Source organism: Chenopodium quinoa, unplaced genomic scaffold (genome assembly GCF_001683475.1).
Source record: "Chenopodium quinoa cultivar QQ74 unplaced genomic scaffold, ASM168347v1, whole genome shotgun sequence".
Taxonomy (NCBI): domain Eukaryota; kingdom Viridiplantae; phylum Streptophyta; class Magnoliopsida; order Caryophyllales; family Amaranthaceae; genus Chenopodium; species Chenopodium quinoa.
The window spans coordinates 1-19,237 of NW_018742861.1; the positions used below are offsets into that span (position 1 = coordinate 1).

General features: G+C 32.9%; 3 protein-coding genes across 3 annotated transcripts; 2 read left to right on the forward strand and 1 right to left on the reverse strand.

Moving 5' to 3' along the window:
- The first annotated feature begins 2,613 nt into the window (after nucleotides 1-2,613).
- Nucleotides 2,614-4,045, forward strand: LOC110726074 (pre-rRNA-processing protein TSR2 homolog). Its single transcript, XM_021905529.1, has 4 exons — nucleotides 2,614-2,809; nucleotides 3,059-3,147; nucleotides 3,241-3,342; nucleotides 3,851-4,045. The coding sequence occupies exons 1-4, from the start codon at nucleotides 2,614-2,616 to the stop codon at nucleotides 4,043-4,045; spliced, it is 582 nt and encodes a 193-aa protein (XP_021761221.1).
- A 2,521-nt stretch (nucleotides 4,046-6,566) lies between these two features.
- LOC110726075 (pentatricopeptide repeat-containing protein At1g18485-like) lies at nucleotides 6,567-12,132 on the reverse strand. Its single transcript, XM_021905531.1, is given in 6 exon segments — nucleotides 6,567-6,664; nucleotides 7,506-7,565; nucleotides 8,316-8,381; nucleotides 8,907-9,012; nucleotides 9,375-11,927; nucleotides 11,929-12,132. Coding segments are annotated over 2 exon segments (2,520 nt in total). The 5' UTR covers nucleotides 12,043-12,132; the 3' UTR covers nucleotides 6,567-6,664; nucleotides 7,506-7,565; nucleotides 8,316-8,381; nucleotides 8,907-9,012; nucleotides 9,375-9,521.
- A 5,658-nt stretch (nucleotides 12,133-17,790) lies between these two features.
- On the forward strand, nucleotides 17,791-18,897 carry LOC110726126 (F-box/LRR-repeat/kelch-repeat protein At2g27520-like). Its single transcript, XM_021905592.1, has one exon. It carries the CDS (start codon nucleotides 17,791-17,793, stop codon nucleotides 18,895-18,897), a length of 1,107 nt encoding a protein of 368 aa, XP_021761284.1.
- The last annotated feature ends 340 nt before the right edge of the window (nucleotides 18,898-19,237 follow it).

A 19,237-nucleotide genomic window follows, 5' to 3' on the forward strand; every position in this document is an offset into this window, starting at 1 on the left:
ATGACTGACGACACGTGGCACATAACTTACAAAAATCGGTCATCAACAGGTAATGGATCTATGGGAGAAGGTGGGGTGCAAAGGTTGGATTTTTGTGAGATTAAACAAACATACATACTTTTATATAATGTGATAGAGAATAATGAGAAGATTTGATGATGTATCTTTCCCAAATATTCTTAACTTATTTTTGACGTACATTATTTTCTTGATTTTTTTTTAAAAAATATGTAAACAATAAAATGCGAATCTCTCTCCTTTTTTTTTATTATTTATTTAGAAATGTTAGGGATTTTATAAAATCAAAGCAAATCGGCTTCCGCCAAAGTAACATGTTGATTATTCTTAGTGTGATTTTTTTTTTGTCATTTTTGTTGTTCTTTAGTATATATTATGTTCGGGTCAGGTCATCTCAAGTCGAGTCATGTTCGAGTTTGGGTCACGTATCCTAAGGTTAACTTGGATCTCGGGCTGGTTTCAGGTTGGGTCATATTGAGTTCGGATCTTCAATTTCTCAGGTTCAAACAGGTCAGGACATGATCGGGTTCGGGTAAAATTTTCGGGTCGGATAAGCTTTTGACAGCTCTATTTTATGAATACAACATACTCCCTCTGTGTTTTTTTAAGTGCTACATTTTCCATTTTCGGCCGTGTTTTTTTAAGTGTTACACTTCCTTTTTTTTGGCAAAAAACTACATTTAAATATTATATCTCTCTCCTCTCATGGTCTCCACCCAAATACACAACTACTTTTTTTTTATTATATCTTTCCTCTCACATTCATTATTTTTCAATAGACTATTAACCACACTATCTTTCTTTTACAGTTTTTTTAATACCCCAACTACCTCACATACCTCTTATTTTATCTAAGTTAATTAAATTGCCTAAAATTATGTGTCGGTCAAAGTGTAACACTTCAAAAAACATGAAGGGAGTATATTATTTAAAATATTAATATAGTATTAATTTAAAAAATACTTATTGAAAATTATTTTATACGACACGAGATTTTACCTAATAATCCTGTATTGTATTGTACTATGTAGCTTGTAAGTTGTAACTTTATAAGCCCGCTAGTGGCCGAGGCAACTTGAGATTCTCTACTCCATACTCATAAACCCACGTCCTAAAACCTAGGCAAAAAAAAAAGGGTAAAAAAGGTATTTAGTTTTTCTTAGTCATGCACACTCAATTCCACAGCCTTGCAATTTGTAGGTTATAATAAGAAGAGCTAAACCTAGTCGAGTTAGGGTAGATTGCAAGTGGGATTGTGGCTTGAACTATTTTGTCACTTCATCAAATTACAACTTCAACAAGAAAAACATCACTAATTCGGTTAGCTTAGTCTCATTTTCTTAATTACGTTACTGTTATTTTAGGGTTTAATTATTTTGTGTTGAGTTTATTTTGTTTTAATCAATTATTTTTTTTTTTTTTTTTTTTTTTTTTTTTTTTTGCGTGGAATTTCGTTTTTCTTCCAATTGCTCAATTTTGTCCTTTTTTTTTCTTTTCAATTTGCTGAATTACTTAATTTGATATGATTCCATTTTTATATCTTTTACTTTGTGTAATGTCGTTATTTTTTTTTAATATATTGCGTTTTTTATTGATTATATGTTTCGTTTACGTTGGTTGTGTTTAATAATCAAATCTGTGATTTTTGAATGCATCAAATTTCATATTGTTCTTGATTAGTTATTTATTGCATAAGATGCAGAAGCACTTGATTAATCAATTTGAGATTTATTGATTATGGCCCCGTTTGGTTTAATGTAATATATTCAATGGAAAATTAGTTTTCACGGAAAACATATTTTCAAGGAAAAACACAATTGCAAATTAGTTTTCCTTTGTTTGGTTGCATACAAGAAAAGTCCAAGAAAAAATAAAAAATAAGAGTGGAAATGTAAGGATGAATGAGGGAAGTAAAAAAAAGAGGTAAGGAGGAGAGAGGAAAATGTGGCTTCCCTATTTTTGGAAGGAAAATATTTTCTATCAAAATTGTTTTCCACTCCTTAACAAACCAAACAAAGGAAATTGGGAAAAAAATGGAAAAATCATTTTCCATGAAACCTTTTACATCAAACCAAACAGGGCCATATGTTTCGTTTATTATTCGTTGCTAATGTAGGATGTAACACATTGTTACGTTCCCTGGTCTGCTAATATCATTTGGTGGTGTTTTATGTCTAAATTGTCTATACATACTTCGTATTTGTACTTGGTAGATAATCGGTGTTGTATTACCTCCGTTAATTTTTATGCGCAACTTTAGAATATTTTATATGTGACAAATAATACTCCAAAGTTGCACATAAAAATTAACAGAGGTAGTATTATGTTTGTTAATATCCTTATATCCGTATACTTCGGCCTTTGTTATCTTCTGTATTGGACACTCTTGTGTACAGGTGAAAAGAGTTTGCCACTGTTAGTAATACAATCAAACTTACCCTCAAAACATGAAGGAGAAATAGATTCATACTAGTTGCATTGATATTGTTCTTTTTATAATTGTGTTATCTATGTATGAATTAGCCACTGACAAATGATCCTTATCAAAACTGAATTCCTGAATCAATTATAGTTGTTATAGCTTGTGCAATTACAATGGAAACTTCGAAGAGGTCAAAGCTAACAGCAGATGCCCTAAAGCAATTTCAACAAGGGGTTTCACTTGTATTCTCAGGTTGGGTTGCTCTCCAAGATGCTGTGAATGGAGGTTGGGGAGGCCTATATTCGCGTGAAAAAGCGGTCTCTATTGAGTACTCTGTTCTCAGTTTCTTCTGCCAACCTAAGAACAATGGTAAAGATGCTATTTCATCTCATGCAATATCTCTGTAATAATCTTCGATGATGATGCCATGTTTCACATTTATGTGCTTTAGCCATCATACTGAAAATCATAGCAAAGATGATTTTGAGGTTATTTTCAGTTATAGTTGTACAAATATGTGAGTTTATATATAGTCAATAAAAGCTTTTAGAGGATATAAAAGCTCTTTGGGTTCTTAATTTTGGCTTTAGTTCTAATGTAAATGCTCCTCTTTCTCAGAACCTCTATGCATTTTCGATTTAGAAGATTTGCTTTGTGATGGCATGAATTCCATGAGTTTGATGGACTATGAAGGGGAATGTGAGGAGGTTATTTCTTGTATCAATTTGATTATATCGAAATTGAAGTTATAAGTTTATTGCTTTATTCTGATCTAGAATTATTCTGTTGACACATTATAGGTGGCAAACAAGCTGATGGTTATGTATGAAGAATGCTTAGAGGGTGACTATCAATCAATTCAAAGGCTCAGGGATGCGAGGCCAATTCGCCATGTGGTACCGGTAATTTTCCTCCATGTATAGTGTATCATATATTGTGGGTGAGATTGTGCATGTTTTTTTTTTTGCTACTTGAGGTTTTTTTGTTGGGTTTTGTCTTGATTGATCGAGGTAAGCCTTTTGGCTCTGTTCACATTTACTGAGTTGAGTTGAGCTGAGCTGAACTGATTGGAACTGAATTGAACTGAACTAAACAGAATTGAACTGATTGGAACTAAATTGAACTGAGCTGAAATAAATATTTTATGAGAGGAAAATTAAGAGCTGAACTGAACTGAAATAATTGGAGCAGAGCTGAAGTGAACTGAACTGAAATTAAGTAAATGTGAACAGGTCCGTAATCACACATGAGTTTTTTACCTGCAATTTAAAAAGAACATTATAGAAATGTACATGTAAAGCAAATGATAAGATGAAGCAACACTTAAAGGATATATAGTGAGGAGAACGTGTTCTTAGATTCCTAGTGTATTTTCAAAGTGCTGAATCTTGTATCTCGTCATGATTGCAGGTAATCAATAATGATGATGATGATAACGATGATGATGATGATGTTAACAACAATGATACGGTGAATGATGACGGTCCGAGTATGATGATAGATTCACAAGCCAGCTCCTCAAACAATGAAGTTGCTTCCCAAGATATGGAGATGGATGGGTGGATTCCTGTTACCCGAAAGAAGAGCAAGGGTCAGAGAAAGTAGGCTGAGTCTCTCATGGGATGTTCAGTATTTTATGGTCAAGCATTTTCTTATATTCTTTGCATTTTTCCTTTTATTTAACAGTACTTGGTGGATTATTTTTTAGTCGATTAGCCTTCTGTTTGGATTAGGCAGTGGCGGACCTAGAAATTTGATAATGGGGGACAATTTCGATAATTCAACTAACATCAACCTATTTTAAAAAAAACGGGTACACAATACAAGTAATTTGGGTTTGGTTGGAAAATAGGAATAAGGGAGTAGTCGAGTGGTATGGTTGAAATAAAACACCCCAAAAAAAGGAGTGATGTTACAAGGGGGATTCGAATGCCATATTATTTTGTGATGTTAATTTCTTAGCAAACATTTGCCGAAGATGCTCGCTGCAGTCCGTGACTCGTGGTCGCGTGGGTGGTGGTTCGTGCCTCGTGATTGGGAAATAGGAATAAGGGAGTAGTCGAGTGGTTTGATTAAAATAAAGAAATTTTTTATTTTTACCACCTCTAAAAAACAACTTAATTGCTTTTACCACCTCCATAAAAAAAGTTTTATTTTATCAAAACCCAATAATATGGTGACACGTGGACATGATAGGCAAACCTGAAATTGGGCCCCTTGACATATTAATTTTAGCCCACGACCAACTTAGCTAAGACAAACTTCTTGTTTATTTTTACACTCAATTTTATATAACTATTTTTCCAATTTTATTTTTTTTTCCTCTGTTTTTTTTTTTCCCGAAAGTGGGGGGACAATGGTCCCCCCTTGTTCCTTTATGGGTCTGCCCCTGGGATTAGGTGATCTAAAGAAGATGAGAGAGGGGATATATACGTATTTGTATGTGTCAATGACAAACTTGTAAATAATGGCAAAGTTATAAATTATTTACATTTTGATTTTTGATGTACCACATTTGTTATTTTATGTGCAATAGTAATGCTTAAATGGAGGACAACATTTGGTTGAGAAAAAATAAATAAATTTCTCCTTGAATATTTAGCATCTCTCTTTGGAAGCTCCGTTAACAAAATCTACCAAATTACCATCAAAATTTTTCAGCAAATTTACCAAAATATTGCGTGATTTACCTTTGCTCGTTTATAACGATGATGTAATGTTGTTGGGCGACCTTCCATGGAATTAGTAGACTACAGTTGAATGTTTATGACCTCTTTAGTGTTGTGGATTATTTAATGGAGATATGCTGTGATGTACAGCTTCTAAAATATTGTCTTGTTCACCATATCTATACTAATATATTAAAAGGTGTTCCTAAGAAGGTTAAAATGGCTATTTTGTTGCGTTATGTCATCTTTCCAATATATCATGATGCCAAATCATCACTTAAATAATGTCACATCGCTCAAGCAACTAACATTACCATATAAAAATATAAGGATAGAGGGGTTTGAACCTCAACCTCTTATAACACATATAACTATTAAATCATCTAAGCCAATATTAACTATAATTAAGTGTCACAAGGTTCAATTAAAAAATAATAAAAAAATATCAAGAATAACTCAACTTTAGTTTGACAACAACAATTGTTGTTTTGAAAAGCTTTTAAAAAAAATATCAATTGCAAGTCTACAATAGTAGAAACTCGGGGCAATGCCCGAGCTTACTCACTAGTTACCTATTAAGAAGTTGCCTTATATGGTCTTAGGGCTTAGGGTGCTTTCTCATAACATTGTTGTATTCACTGATTAAAGACAGACTACAGTATGAATAATGAACATAGCAGTACAATTCACATGCCGGTCGCACTAAAAGAAAGAGTGCATCTAGACGCATAGGGCCTATGTATTTTGACATGTACATAGCAATCTGGGGTTTTTGTGGTACATTTTTCTCTTTTGTTTTAGTATAGTGGTATATTTTTTATATACTAATATACATGTATATGTACCATTAAAGTATAAATTATTTTAATAGTATTTTTTTTTGTGTACTATTATACATATAGTGGTACTTTTTGTCATTATATTTTTCACCTTCAAGTCCCATTATTTACAAAAATGACATCCTATTTGCATTCTTAATACACAGGGCTATACGCCAAGAGTTTTCCCTAAAAGAACGCAACACAACCCCAAGAGTGGTAAAATATCTGATTACACATACATATAGCCATATAGGCATATAGCCTCTTGCTATAAAACGAGTACATGCAAGTTCCACTAAAATTTTCTATCACCGGAGTAATTTTCGAATGCTTTGATGATTTACACTTTCATTTTTCATATAAATGAGTTTAATGTAAGACTTTTTGTTTAAAGGAGAGATGGCTGATCCTAGAGCTCATTCTGTATCGAGCAATATTATGAAGGTATTTATCATCAACGAGAGCCTAAACAGTCCTTCAGTATACATATGGTAGGATTGCAGTTAGATGCTTCACCCAGTCACAAAGATGATCCCATCCATCCTTGCCTGGATTCCCTCAACAGATGTTAACTTCTGAAGTAGCGTTTTTAGAGTTGTCCACCCCAATGAGAGTAACCCCTATGCACTTGAGCTCAGCAAAGTTTTCCCTTGATATGATCTACTTGTTGAACTCAATCTTTTCATACAGCAGCCCCAAATTGAACTTCCCTATGATCAAACACAACTGCAAGTCTGCAATGGTCAAGTATCAACAGTTTCATTTTACACAGAAGAAATTTTTTCTGTAAATTCTGCTGTGAAACAATTTTACTAATCAGAATAGCTCAGAGGGAAAAATCCCAGAAATTCATTGCAGTATTCAGTTTAGGAGTATATATGTAGAGTTCAAAGCTCACCCTAAAGCAACATCAGGAATAGAGAAATATAAGCATGAAGAAGTTAATGCAGAACATTAGTTAGTCATTCACAACCTTAGCCAAAAGCGAACAGCATCAAAGGTGTACAGTAGTAGCAATTATATTGAGTTGGCAGTTCAATTACTATACACAAGTAATCAAGAAACATAATGCCACCACTGATTTTCACTATAATGCCCATGATTTAGCGGTAAAGTGCAAGGATCACATTTGAATTCCGAACTGTATATCTAACATTTCAAGAACAGCATTAACAATGCTAATCTCTTCGATATGCCAATGTGTCTTGTTTGTTAAAGCAATTAATGTTGAATGTCACGACTTATGAGAAAAAGCATAGCAGGATTAGGCAATATATTTAAAAAAAGGTTCATCACAACCTATTATTAGGCAATATATTACAAAAGGTTCATCAACCTCTTGCATCAATGTAAAAAATTGCAGTAAGAGACTGTCCATGAGGGCATTTGCTAACTTGTCAAAAAAGAAAACACTATAAAAGGTACAACAGATAGATAAAAAAAACTTAATTTCAATCTTCTGGAAAGTTACCTGTATCCAATTTATGCACCATTCATAAAACTTTTTTCATTAAAAAAGCCAATAATGTATATTAGATGCAGATAAACTAGCCAGACAAAGGAAACAAGACATACCTCTTACACTATGTACCTTCTCGATTAGCTGTTCTGCAACCATGCCTGGTACATAATTTTCTGGTACAGCCAGTCAGCCACCAATACATATAAGCAATGCTGATAAATTGAGATAAGCAGAATAATTTAGGTGAAATATTGAAAGGCCATTAATTATGTTTAGATGCACTTCAGCGCATTATAACAGTTTAACATACCACTTTAATTTCATATAGAAATGATAAGAGTACGGTACCATTCTTGTCAATTATACCAGTTCTCTGTAGTAATAATGTAGAAAAAAGAACATTATAAGGCTGCAAATAAGCTTCTGCAAACTCTGAAGTTATATCATCAGATCTCACAGACATGATATTATAAAAGGACGAAGTTCATGCTAGGGCTGAGGTTGTTGAAACTTAGGAAGCTTACATTGGCCTTTTTGAGGCAGAAGAGAAAGGCAAACTGGTTAATAGATGGAGATATAAATACTGCATATTTTGATAAATGCATCAACACTAATAACAAAATAAGATTTTGCAATGAAAGATCTTGCTGGACAGAAGCATGATCAAACAATGATGCAAATAAAAGAATTTGATGATTTTGCCATCTACGGCTTGGGGTAACATATAAATGGATTATGCTACTTGATATGGAGAGCTTATTGAGTGTGGAGCTAAACATACAAATGTCTGACCACAAAAGAGAGATGAAGCCCTTCTATTTTGTCCTCAAAAAGTTCAAGCAGTGCGTACTTGCATTCCAAATTGGGAAAATAGCCAGAACTTCACAGCATCTGAAAAACATTAATATAGTAAGAGTACTTACACTATATACACCAGGTTTACAATTAATGGTATCCCATTTAATCATAATATTTGAGAGCATCACAATCTGCAGAAGACCAGATTCAGCATTTAGTAACAGCAATGAGTAATATCTTTAAAAGTCAGCATGATATTCAAACATTCAAACATAGACTTCAAATAAGAGGGGTGAGGCACTGAGGTGGGAAGTTACCAGTTTAAGCTAAAGCAGAGCAGGAAAGCAAAGAAAATGGCAAAGTGGCTGAGGTCTGCAATGGATATTATGCCGCCGTATGATTATTTAAATCTCCAATTTTCTTCCTTTTTATCTTCTTCCAAGATCTGTAGTGCTTGGGAATATTGGGGTAGTAGTAGAGCTTTAAACTGGCTAATTAGATCAGGCCAATTTTATTAACTGTTTTTTTAGCATTCTTACATATCAAACCTCATTGACTGATTAGTGATTACCCATTAAAAGTCACTAACTAATCTAAAACATGACAAAATTATTTATAAATGAGACTCTTTCAAAATTTCAGTACTCCCTCTTCTTAGCAAAACTTATGTAAGAACATCAGTCTATTTAATATCTCCATATGATAAAAATAATTACCAGAGCTGTTTGTTGTCTGTGTTTGCTTTGCTTTTTGTAAAGGTGTCTAAAGATCTCCATCAAAGATGTAGCTTGCTACCCTCACTTGTCACATGGAATAAGGGAACTGCAAAGAAACAAGACAATGATGTAAAAAGGGTAATGAGATAAGATAATTGTCACGCTGTAAAAATAAATTTTTGAGCACCTACTTGATGAGTAAAATTTACACATGGTTGAAAGCTTAAATTTCAGGCTAAAGAGCATTAGTGGAGGTGAACAAACTTTCTCACAAGTATGGGTCTATATGAGCCTAGCTGAGAGCCAATCATATTATTTTGTTCATGTCAAGCTCATTTTATTTAGTCACCTGAACTTAGCTTTTATTTGAGCTAATAAATCTGTCCAAAAGCCAAGTTCATTTAAGATTTAGCAATTTTTGAGTTAGGTTCGTTTCTCTTTCACGTTAAGATCACAAAAAAAGCTTACTTTTTTCTAATGACTCTTTATGTAGCCAAACACAAACTAGTCACTGAAGAACCTGAGATTGAGCTGAGTCTTAGTTCAATACAACCCTGCTCACAAGGGAAAGATATGTCTTTGGCTTCAATTGTGAAAGGTTTGCATACGAGTATTTTACCAATAATCTCCACATGAACAACACCCATCCTTAAAATGGTGAAACCGCTTGTTATCTCTCACAACTATCTCCCTGTTAACAACCTTGGATACCAGTTTAATCGCATTATGGCAATCGCAACATATACGCAGATTCTTGCAAATTCTCACTGTCATACCATCTGCAGTTTTTAACAAGCCAAAGGAGACTGCAAGCTTCTCACTATGTCCCCTTAGAATTTGTAATTTCTCTTCTTGTCCCACATCATGAAGCACTGAACTAGTATCAGGAATGTAACCAATTTTTCTGATCTTCACCTCTAATTCAGTCCAAAATTTTTGAATCCCTTCTGATTTAGAAAGCATGTGATGACCAACGACGAAATTATAAATCTTCCCTCCAATTTCTACCCAACTACAGCCAGCATCTTTCTGAAGTCTTTTCTCTTTCATTTTCGCTCTCACACTTCTCACATCATCCCACTTGCCTGATTGTGCTAGTAAATTTGATACTAAAACATAGTTCTCTACCCTATTTGGATCAAGTTGTAGCAGTTTCTCAGCTGCTATTCTTCCTAAAACCATATTGCCATGAATTCTACAAGAACTAATCAAAGAAGTCCAAATTTTAGCATCAGCTTCCATGGGCATATTTTTCATAAGCTCCATTGCATCATACAGTTTGCCAGCACGTGCTAGCATGTCCACCACACAAGTGTAATGCTCTAATCTGGGAATTAACCCATCTAAACTATGCATTTCATAGAAATATTCCAGACCTTCTTCAATAAGCCCAGCATGGCTGCATGCCATAAGGATACTGACAAACGTAAAATGATCAGGCATGAATCCCTGTATTCGCATCTGTTCAAATAGCAGCAATGCCTCCTTTCCATGTCCATGAACTGCATATCCTGAAATCATGGCTGTCCACGATGCTGAAATTTTCTTAGTCATGCTATCAAAGAACCTCTGAGAGAATTCTATGCATCCACATTTAGCATACATATCTATGATGGAACAGTTAACAAACACATCTTCTGTCAGATTGCCCTTCAAGGTAAAACAGTGTATTTCCTTTGCCAGCCTCAAGCAAGAGAGCTGTGAGCATGCCCCAAGAAGACTTGTTACTGCAATTGCATTGGGCCTAATTCCTTGTTTAAGCATGTGATGAAATGTGTCAAGAGCTTGCTCTGGGCATCCAGACTGTTCATATCCAGAAATCATTGCATTCCAGGAAACGGGAATTTTATTTATCATTCCATCAAATAAAGCCCTAGAAAATTGTGGTTTATTACACCGGAAGTAAAAAGAAAGCAGTGATACACTTATAAACGGATCAGTATCTATTCCATTTCGAAGCACAAAGCCATGGATTTCTTTGCCAGATGGCAAAAGACGAAGTTTGGAACAGGCTAAAAGGAGGCTTGTTAAGCTAAACCGATCAGGATGTAAGCCTGAAGATCTCATTTCAAGGTAAAAGTCTAGAGCCTTTCTCGGATCTCCATATTGTGCATTACCATCAATAACTGCATTCCAAGAGTTCAACATCTTGGTCTCTATTTCATGAAAGACAAACTCAGCAGAACTTAAAGACTCACATTTTGCATAGGCCACAATGAACGCATTAGCCACCAACTCATCTCCAAAAAATTCGCGTCTTAATGAGTAGCCATGAAGTTCCTTTAAGCTCATTATCTGCGACTTTTGGGACAATGCTGGCAACACATTCAAAATAGTGACTTCGTTGACTCTAACTTCATCTCCTTCCATATGAAGTTCCCTAAGGAGATCAAGTGCCTTTGAAGCATCATCATTTCTAGAAAAATTCCAGATGATTGAATTCCATGAAACCGTGTTCTTATGTTTGTTCTCCTCAAAAAGCGTTTGTGCGGCATTTGAGAGCTCACACTTGGCATACATGTCAACAAAGGCATTATTCACAGTAACCTCATGAATGAGACTCAGTTTTATAGCCAAACCATGAAGCATCTTTCCCATTTCAATATCCCCTTCCCTTGCACAACTCGGCAATACTGTCACCAACGTAGCAACATCAGGTACTAAACCGCACTCATCTTGAAGCATTCTCACAAAGACAACAATACTCTCCTTATATAACCCAATTTCTGAATAAACACGAATCAACGAATTCCACGAAACCAAATTTCTTTGGGACATATTATCGAACACCTTAACTGCATCTCCAACTAACCCAAACTTACCATACATCATAATCAATGCATTGCCCACAAACACATCGGAATCCAACCCCGATTTCGCCGCCAACCCATGAATCGCCTCTCCAAGACCAATCCTAAAACCCAAAGCACAAGATTTAATAACACAAGGAAAAGTAAAATTATCAGGTTTCAAATCAGTGCTTGAAACCAATTCACAGAACATTAAAATAGAATCATCAAAAAAGTTCATTCTTTGTATAAGCACTAATCACTGCATTCCACAAAAACAAGTTCTTCACCTTTAATTCATCAAAAACCAAACGACAATTCAAGGGAAACCCACAAACAGAATACATAGTAATAAGCCGATTGTAAAGAACAAGATCATCACTAAGATAAGATGAAACAATTCCATGAACTTTTCGCCCGATTTCGAGGTTTCTTTGTTGCCCACATGAATGAATCAATAACCCAACAACCTCAGCTACTTGAATTGGATTAAAATTGGGATTTGTTAATTGTTCTTGTATTACACATAATGCTTTATTAAGGTTTTGGGATTGACAAAGATTATTTACAAGTAGGGAAAAGGGGATTCTAGGGTTTGAAAATTGGGGGTTTTTGAGGGGTTTTGAGGAGGAGAGAGAAAGAGAAGCAACTGGGTTTTTGATTGAATGAAGACTGAAATTGTTTTTATATAATTTATGGGTAATTGAATTGAAAGGAAATGGGGAGTAATAATGGTGGGATGAAGAAACAGCCATTTTTTAAAGAGCTCTGTAAACGAGTAATGAAAATAGTGGTTTGCCTGTTATTTCAGTTATATTTGGCGCGCAACCAGACAAAAAAGATAAGCTGACCAAGTTTAGTGACTGTGGATAGAATTTGATCAAGATGCGTTGAGACTCCTTTCGTTCTAGAATAATTGATAAATTAATCGTATGATCTTAAAAATTCTAAAGAAATGGGGTGTGTTTATTTCACTTGTTACTCAGTGTAATAACAATATTGGGTTATTCTTCACATCTGCATTTCTTTAAAATGATTTAATTGTCTTAAAGCATCACAACACGACTATACCCCTAATAAAATTCAAATGATAGAATTCCTAATTACCGTGTTCTTATATTTCATTCTTTTTAATGAGATTTTGACAATTTTTGAAAGCTCGCATTTTGTAGATACTAAAACACAATAACAAGGGCAATTAAGGAATGATTTAATGTAGATTAGATGGGTTCAATCAAATCCAAAAAAATGGCTATAAGGTGTAATTGAAAATGTTTACAGTTCTAAACAAGATGTCATTTGTTTCAACATTTATTGTCTATTGATACTAAATGACTTGCCAAAATGCTAAATGTTAGATTTTGGACTTTGTCACTTTGAATAGGACATGGTAGTAACTTTGAATGTCACAAAGCTAATTTTTTTTTCCCCTCAAATCCACGAGAACCTTTAATCAACAAATAAAAACCTCAAATATGTATAAAACTGTTGTAAGACAATAATCTAATCTTAAAAAAAAAAATCTTTTAAATTACATATGCCAATCGCATTATTGTAACCGTTCTATAACTCTATTGGGCAAATCAATGTAATTAAATTGGACTAATACAAAACACATTACAAATCATAATTTCAATTGTTAAATTAAAAGCCGAATCCACGACAATTAAATCCTGAACCCACCGTTATCACATGAGTGTGCATAAGCCCCAATTTTAACAACCAAACCATAAATAATTTTTTCTCATAATCAATGCATTTCCCACAAACACATACATAGTATAAACACAAACTAATCAAACACATGCCCCCCTAAGTACAAGCATTAAGTATCTCAATCAACTCTTCCTTGTTCATATCAAATCAGATCAATGCTATATTATAAATACTTACTTGGTACCAAAGTTATTCATTTTAAATTCACAGAAATAAAAAATTTAGAGAGAGAAAATCTTGAAAATGGGTACTCGAATGGCTGCGTTACAAGATAGCTTCGTTAATTACACACTCAATTTGATTAATCAGGTACTAATTACTCTAACTTTCTTAAAACAAACCCTTTCTCTCTCTAATTAAATTAATTAATCTCACTTTCTCCTCTAATTAACTTTCATAATCTCTGTTTTTTCTTGTTCTAAAAACAGGGGATTCTGAATCATGAGTTTAATAATCTACTTTTACTGCAAAATCATACAAACCCAGGATTCGTTGCTAACAAATTAAATGAATTCTTTCAATCTACTCAAGAACATCTCGATAATTTGGCTCAAATTCTGTTAGTTTTCTCTCTTTTTCGTATTAATCATTTTTAGTCTAATTAATTAATTTAATTGTTCGTTAATTAATTAACTAATTATCTTGTTTTGTTCATAATGTAGGGAACAAGAAAATGTATACTTCTCGAATCTTGATCGAATTCTTCATGGGTTTAAGGACAGCAATTCTACGTAATTAATCTCTCTTTCTCATTTTTAATTAAATGGGTTGTTAATTAATCAAGATTACCGTTCATATTCATAGTGTAATTGTTTGGTAACAAGAAATATTAATTTATTATACATTATGATCGATTTTTGTTAATGTTAATCTACATAATTCTTGAATTTAATAATTATTATAGTATTAAATAAATACTCTGAATATATACCATTGGTGAAAAATTCTACGTTAGAGGTTATATTGTACGTCAAGAGAGTCGTAACGATAGTGAGATATAGTCGGGATTCAATTTCAGGTCTCATTATTTATGAAAAGCTAACATTTTTTGTAACGCAGCATCGGTGCAGAACGTATTCTTAGTGAATGTGTTCAATTTCGAATTAATTCTCATGCGAAGGACAAAGAAGGGTATTATTCTGCATTTTATTTACTTGGTATTTTAATTAATTAATTAATTTTGATGAAATTAATTAAATTTGTTGAATATACGATTTATTGTACGTATACAGTTGCTTAAGGTGCTTGGAACGAACGAGAATGTCATACAGCCAGTTGAAGTCCAATCTAGAAACCTTATTAGGGGTGAGTAGACTGAATTTTTCATAATCGATCACGATAAGAATTGAGGGGTCGGGACTAAGTGACAACTTATGTCGGGTCTATGTAATAACATGACTACGTGAACTTACTTCTGATATAGTGTTTGTAACGATTTTACATTGTAGATGGAGAATCGAATCGTACAAGATGATGGGTCAACTCCTAAGCTACCAATCAATGAGGTTAAATGTATTTCCTTATATATATATATAGTCATAATATTGGACTAATAATGTGTAAACAAATTCGCGATTTATTTAATAAAAAAGGCTAATATATGTTTGCAGAAAACGGGTACCAAAGTTGCTCAATATCAATTTGAATATGTTGATTACACTAGCACCTTGATGGATGAGGTATTAATTAATAACTCTAATTTTTTCTTTCTCTAATTAAGATTTTTCTCTCTAATTAAGCTTTATAATCTTGTGTTATATATGTTTGTATGCAATGGAAAACAGTATATTCTGATAACGGAAATCAATCCAAAATATGAAGCTCATAATCTGAATGTTGCACTAAGAGATGTTACGAGACGACTCGATAATTTGGCTGAATTTGTGTAATGTTTCTCTCATTAATTTTGTTACATAATTATCTCTTCTTTCATTACTAAATATTATTTCTTACTAATAATTTATTCTTCTGCATTGAATTTTTGCAGACAAGAGCTAAATGACAATATGAATTTTTGATTTTCATATTGACCCGGAAATTGCAAGAACTATGAGGTTTATTAATACTACACTTGATAGTTCCAGGTGATTAATTAGTCTTACTCACTCTCATTTAAAAAAATAAAAATATAAAATTCAATTTGATAGAGTTGATATTGTATTTGATCTATCGTAAATATATATATATAGAATTAACAAATAAGTGATTATAATTTTATAAATAAAGAAATTACTAGTGATTAATATTCTTGTTATTCTAATTTATTATGGCTTAGATTTTGTGGTTCAAATTATGCAGTGTTGGTGCAGTAGGCTGTATTTCTCTACGTGGTGCATTAAAAAAAGTACGAGATTATTATAAGGAGAGGAATATGGAAAAGTATGCTTTGTATATTATGTAATGTAATTCGTTGTATCAAAATATTATGAAGATTTGATGAAAGTTGTTGAAAATTTACACAATTTTATTATAATAGGTGTTTAGAAAGCATGAATAAAGCAAAGAATGAATTCAACTCACTGAAGAGCAGATTGGAACCCATAATGGAGGTGAGCACAATTATTCAATAATTTCCAAGTTTAGTTAAATTTGTATGTTGATTTTGTGATCAAGTCATTATTCAATGATTATTATTGCATCAAAAAAAAAAATTATTCAATGATTATTATTATGGGTAGTTGCATAATTTATTGATGGATGTTCGAAAAAAAATCGTTACATGTATGAGTTTATTATGTAAATCAAGTGATCATATATATGAGAGAACAGTTATATCTATGAAGGGTTCTTTCGATTAATTATGTTTAATATTACGTGTGCTTATATAAAATTGGTTGGGACGATGTAACAACTACGAGCTTAATTAATGTGGTGTTTATTTTGTAGATGGAGAAAAAGATCGTAGATGGTGGTGGATCGATTCCTAAGCCTATTGTGAAGGATACAAGAAGAATTGGAGCATTGCATCCTAGTCATGTTTATATCATCGGCGTTGATGTTTCGTGGAATGTTGGAAACTAAAAGAACTAGTTCATATGATTCTTTGTAGGTTGTAGCTTTAATTTCTGTTACTACCTTCTTCTTTTTTTTTTTTTTTTTTTTTTTTTTTTTTTTTTTTTTTTTTTTTGACAAATTCTAGCTTGTTACATGTATAGTCATTTGATACTTTGCTCTGTGACTAGATTTCGATCATAAAAATGTTGTTTACATATTCTTTTGGTAATGAAACAATTTGGATTTTGGATTAATCTATTTGTAAAAAAATTCTATTTTAATTTGCGTAAGATGTTACGTTCTAAGTAAGACCATGTAGCCTATGTTACTCAAGCTCAGGAACCCGTGTTTAAAGATATGTAACCTCTTTTTCTTTTCTTTCTTTTTTTTTTATTTTATTTTTATTTTTATATATATATATATATAACGAGAAACTGGTTTATTACTAAGATTGTAATTTTTTTAGGTGTGGTTGAAGGTGTCTAAGTTTAAGGAAAATGGTGATGATGAGAATGATAAGGCCATTTTTAACATATGCTTTGCCTGCTTTTAAAGTTATATTTATACTGAGTATTTCAATATTTGGTATAGGATAATTCCGTTCTTGCGAGACAGAACTTGTTCGGTTCAACTTAAATTCAGTTCAGTGTCTAATTTTTTTTTTCTCTCATAAATAACTAAGTACTCTGTATGAGCTATTTGGCAAAAAAAATTTCTTTGAAAGGCGAGCTATATGACAAGTTGAATGTGTTGATTCCAATAAATAATGAAAATTTTGTAGTTATCGATTGAAATATTACTCCCTCCGTTTTTAAATACTTGCTCCACTTTCCTCTTTCCGCCGTTTTTAAATACTTGCTCCATTTCCTTATTTTTTTTTTGACAAGAAAAAAAAATTACAATATTTAATTGATTTCTCTGACCTAGTGAATTCAATATAAATCATATTTTATTAATTTCATATTCTCTCTCCTCTAATTTTCTTCACTACTTTAGATTTTTATAATTTTTTAATTCTTCCACCTAACCCACTACTTCAATATTTTATTACTTACTCTAATTTCTCCTAATACTCCGCGCATGAAGAAATTGAGTAAGAATTTAAAAACGGAGGGAGTATATAACTATCATGATTGACCTGTTTTTCTTCAAGTAATAAGAATATAAGAGTATAGGTATAATTTTGATATAACATAGTAATTTTGATATAAGAGTATAACTCTAAACAAGAAACCTAATACTACTATAATTAGGGTTTCAGAACGTGTTAGTTTAACATAAAGCTCTCTCTATATATTGGTACACTGTATATTAACTGTAGGTTATACACTTGTACACAACACAAAACCCTTTGATTCAATTTATCACCTTCAAATTCTTAATCAATGGCGGAAGCATTAGTGGATTTAGCGATGGATTTGTGGACGGAGATCTTAGCAAGGCTGCCGGCGAAAAGCCTAATGAGATTCAGATGTGTTTGTAAAAGCTGGTGTTCATTGATTGATTCCTCGGATTTCATTGTTACTCATCTTCACATTTACAACAAGAAACGCAAGTCTTTGATAGCCAAAAAGGAGACTGAATTTACCCTTTATAGTATCGACGCATTCAAGAAAATTGATAAAGTTTTCAGCACTCAAAAGGATCATTGCAATTCATACAACAATTGTTTTGGACTGATTTTGTTACAAGAAACTGAAGATGAGTTCGTATTTTACAATCCTTGTATTCGAAAATCGTTGGTAATTCCACCTTGTCCTTTTATTTCGATGGGATATACCATACTTTATTACCCCGGTTTTGCTTCGTCTACTAATGATCATAAGATAGTTGCTTTTGGGTGTCGATGGAATTCCGAGGTTTCGATTGCAGTTTATTCATTAAATGATCGCCTTTGGAGGATCAAAGATGGGTTATTTGATGAAGCTCACATTCGAAGATATGGGTGTACTTATTATTCCAAGAGTGCTACCCACTGGTTAGGATTTGATCAGGATTATTCTAAACCACCCGTATCAAGGATTCATCTTGTATCGTTCGATTTTGATTCCGAGGAATTTAGCATTACGGATTTCCCTGATGCTCTTAAACAAAAAGATAGCCTTAAATTTCTGTTCACCCTCGGTGAGTCAATTGCAGCTTTTAGTGTATGTTCAATGCGAATCTGCATATGGGTTTTGGTCAAGGATGGCGGAGATAGATCATGGCGATTGTGGTATACCGGAGATACAAATTTAGAGGCTGATCAGTTTCTTACAAGAAGTTTTTTTATGGAGATTTTCAATGCTGAGAAGAATACATTTTTGGTACTTAAAAAGGGTAAAGTGTATTCATATAATTTTAGAACTCATCAGATACAACATTTGGAAAATTATACTGATCATAACAGTAAATCTTCTGAAGTTTATGTGGAAAACTTAGTATTGCACAAACGAAGCCAAGGGAAGATTTGGACTGATGAATTCAGAACAGTACAAGATTGTCAATTTTGAGGACTGAAGTTTATTATACATTGATTCCGGGTGTATATGAAAGGTGTTTGTTTATTTTTCCCTTCTGCGTACTCCGTCTCAGTTTTATTTTGTACTCGTACTTGAATATTACCATTGAGGATCAATCTAACTAGAAAGATAATTATCTAAAAACTTTAAAAGCTTATATAGAACGGCAAGAATTTGACAATTAGCTCGCTATTAGAGTTGGCGAGTTGCTCTTAGACACGTAGAACGTCAGCCTTATATGCAACGGAGTATAATGCTTTTGAATTTTGATGTATTGGAAACATTCAAGGATATACCATTCAAAGAAAGACTATCTATCTACCTACCTATA

What these genes read in the sequence shown, in the direction of transcription:
- LOC110726074 (XM_021905529.1), top strand. Translation starts at nt 2,614, where the DNA reads ATGGAAACTTCGAAGAGGTCAAAGCTAACAGCAGATGCCCTAAAGCAA. An exon ending in CTGCCAACCTAAGAACAATG is followed by an intron (nt 2,810 to 3,058) that starts GTAAAGATGCTA and finishes CCTCTTTCTCAG; the next exon opens with AACCTCTATGCATTTTCGAT. An exon ending in CAATTCGCCATGTGGTACCG is followed by an intron (nt 3,343 to 3,850) that starts GTAATTTTCCTC and finishes TCATGATTGCAG; the next exon opens with GTAATCAATAATGATGATGA.
- LOC110726126 (XM_021905592.1), top strand. Translation starts at nt 17,791, where the DNA reads ATGGCGGAAGCATTAGTGGATTTAGCGATGGATTTGTGGACGGAGATC.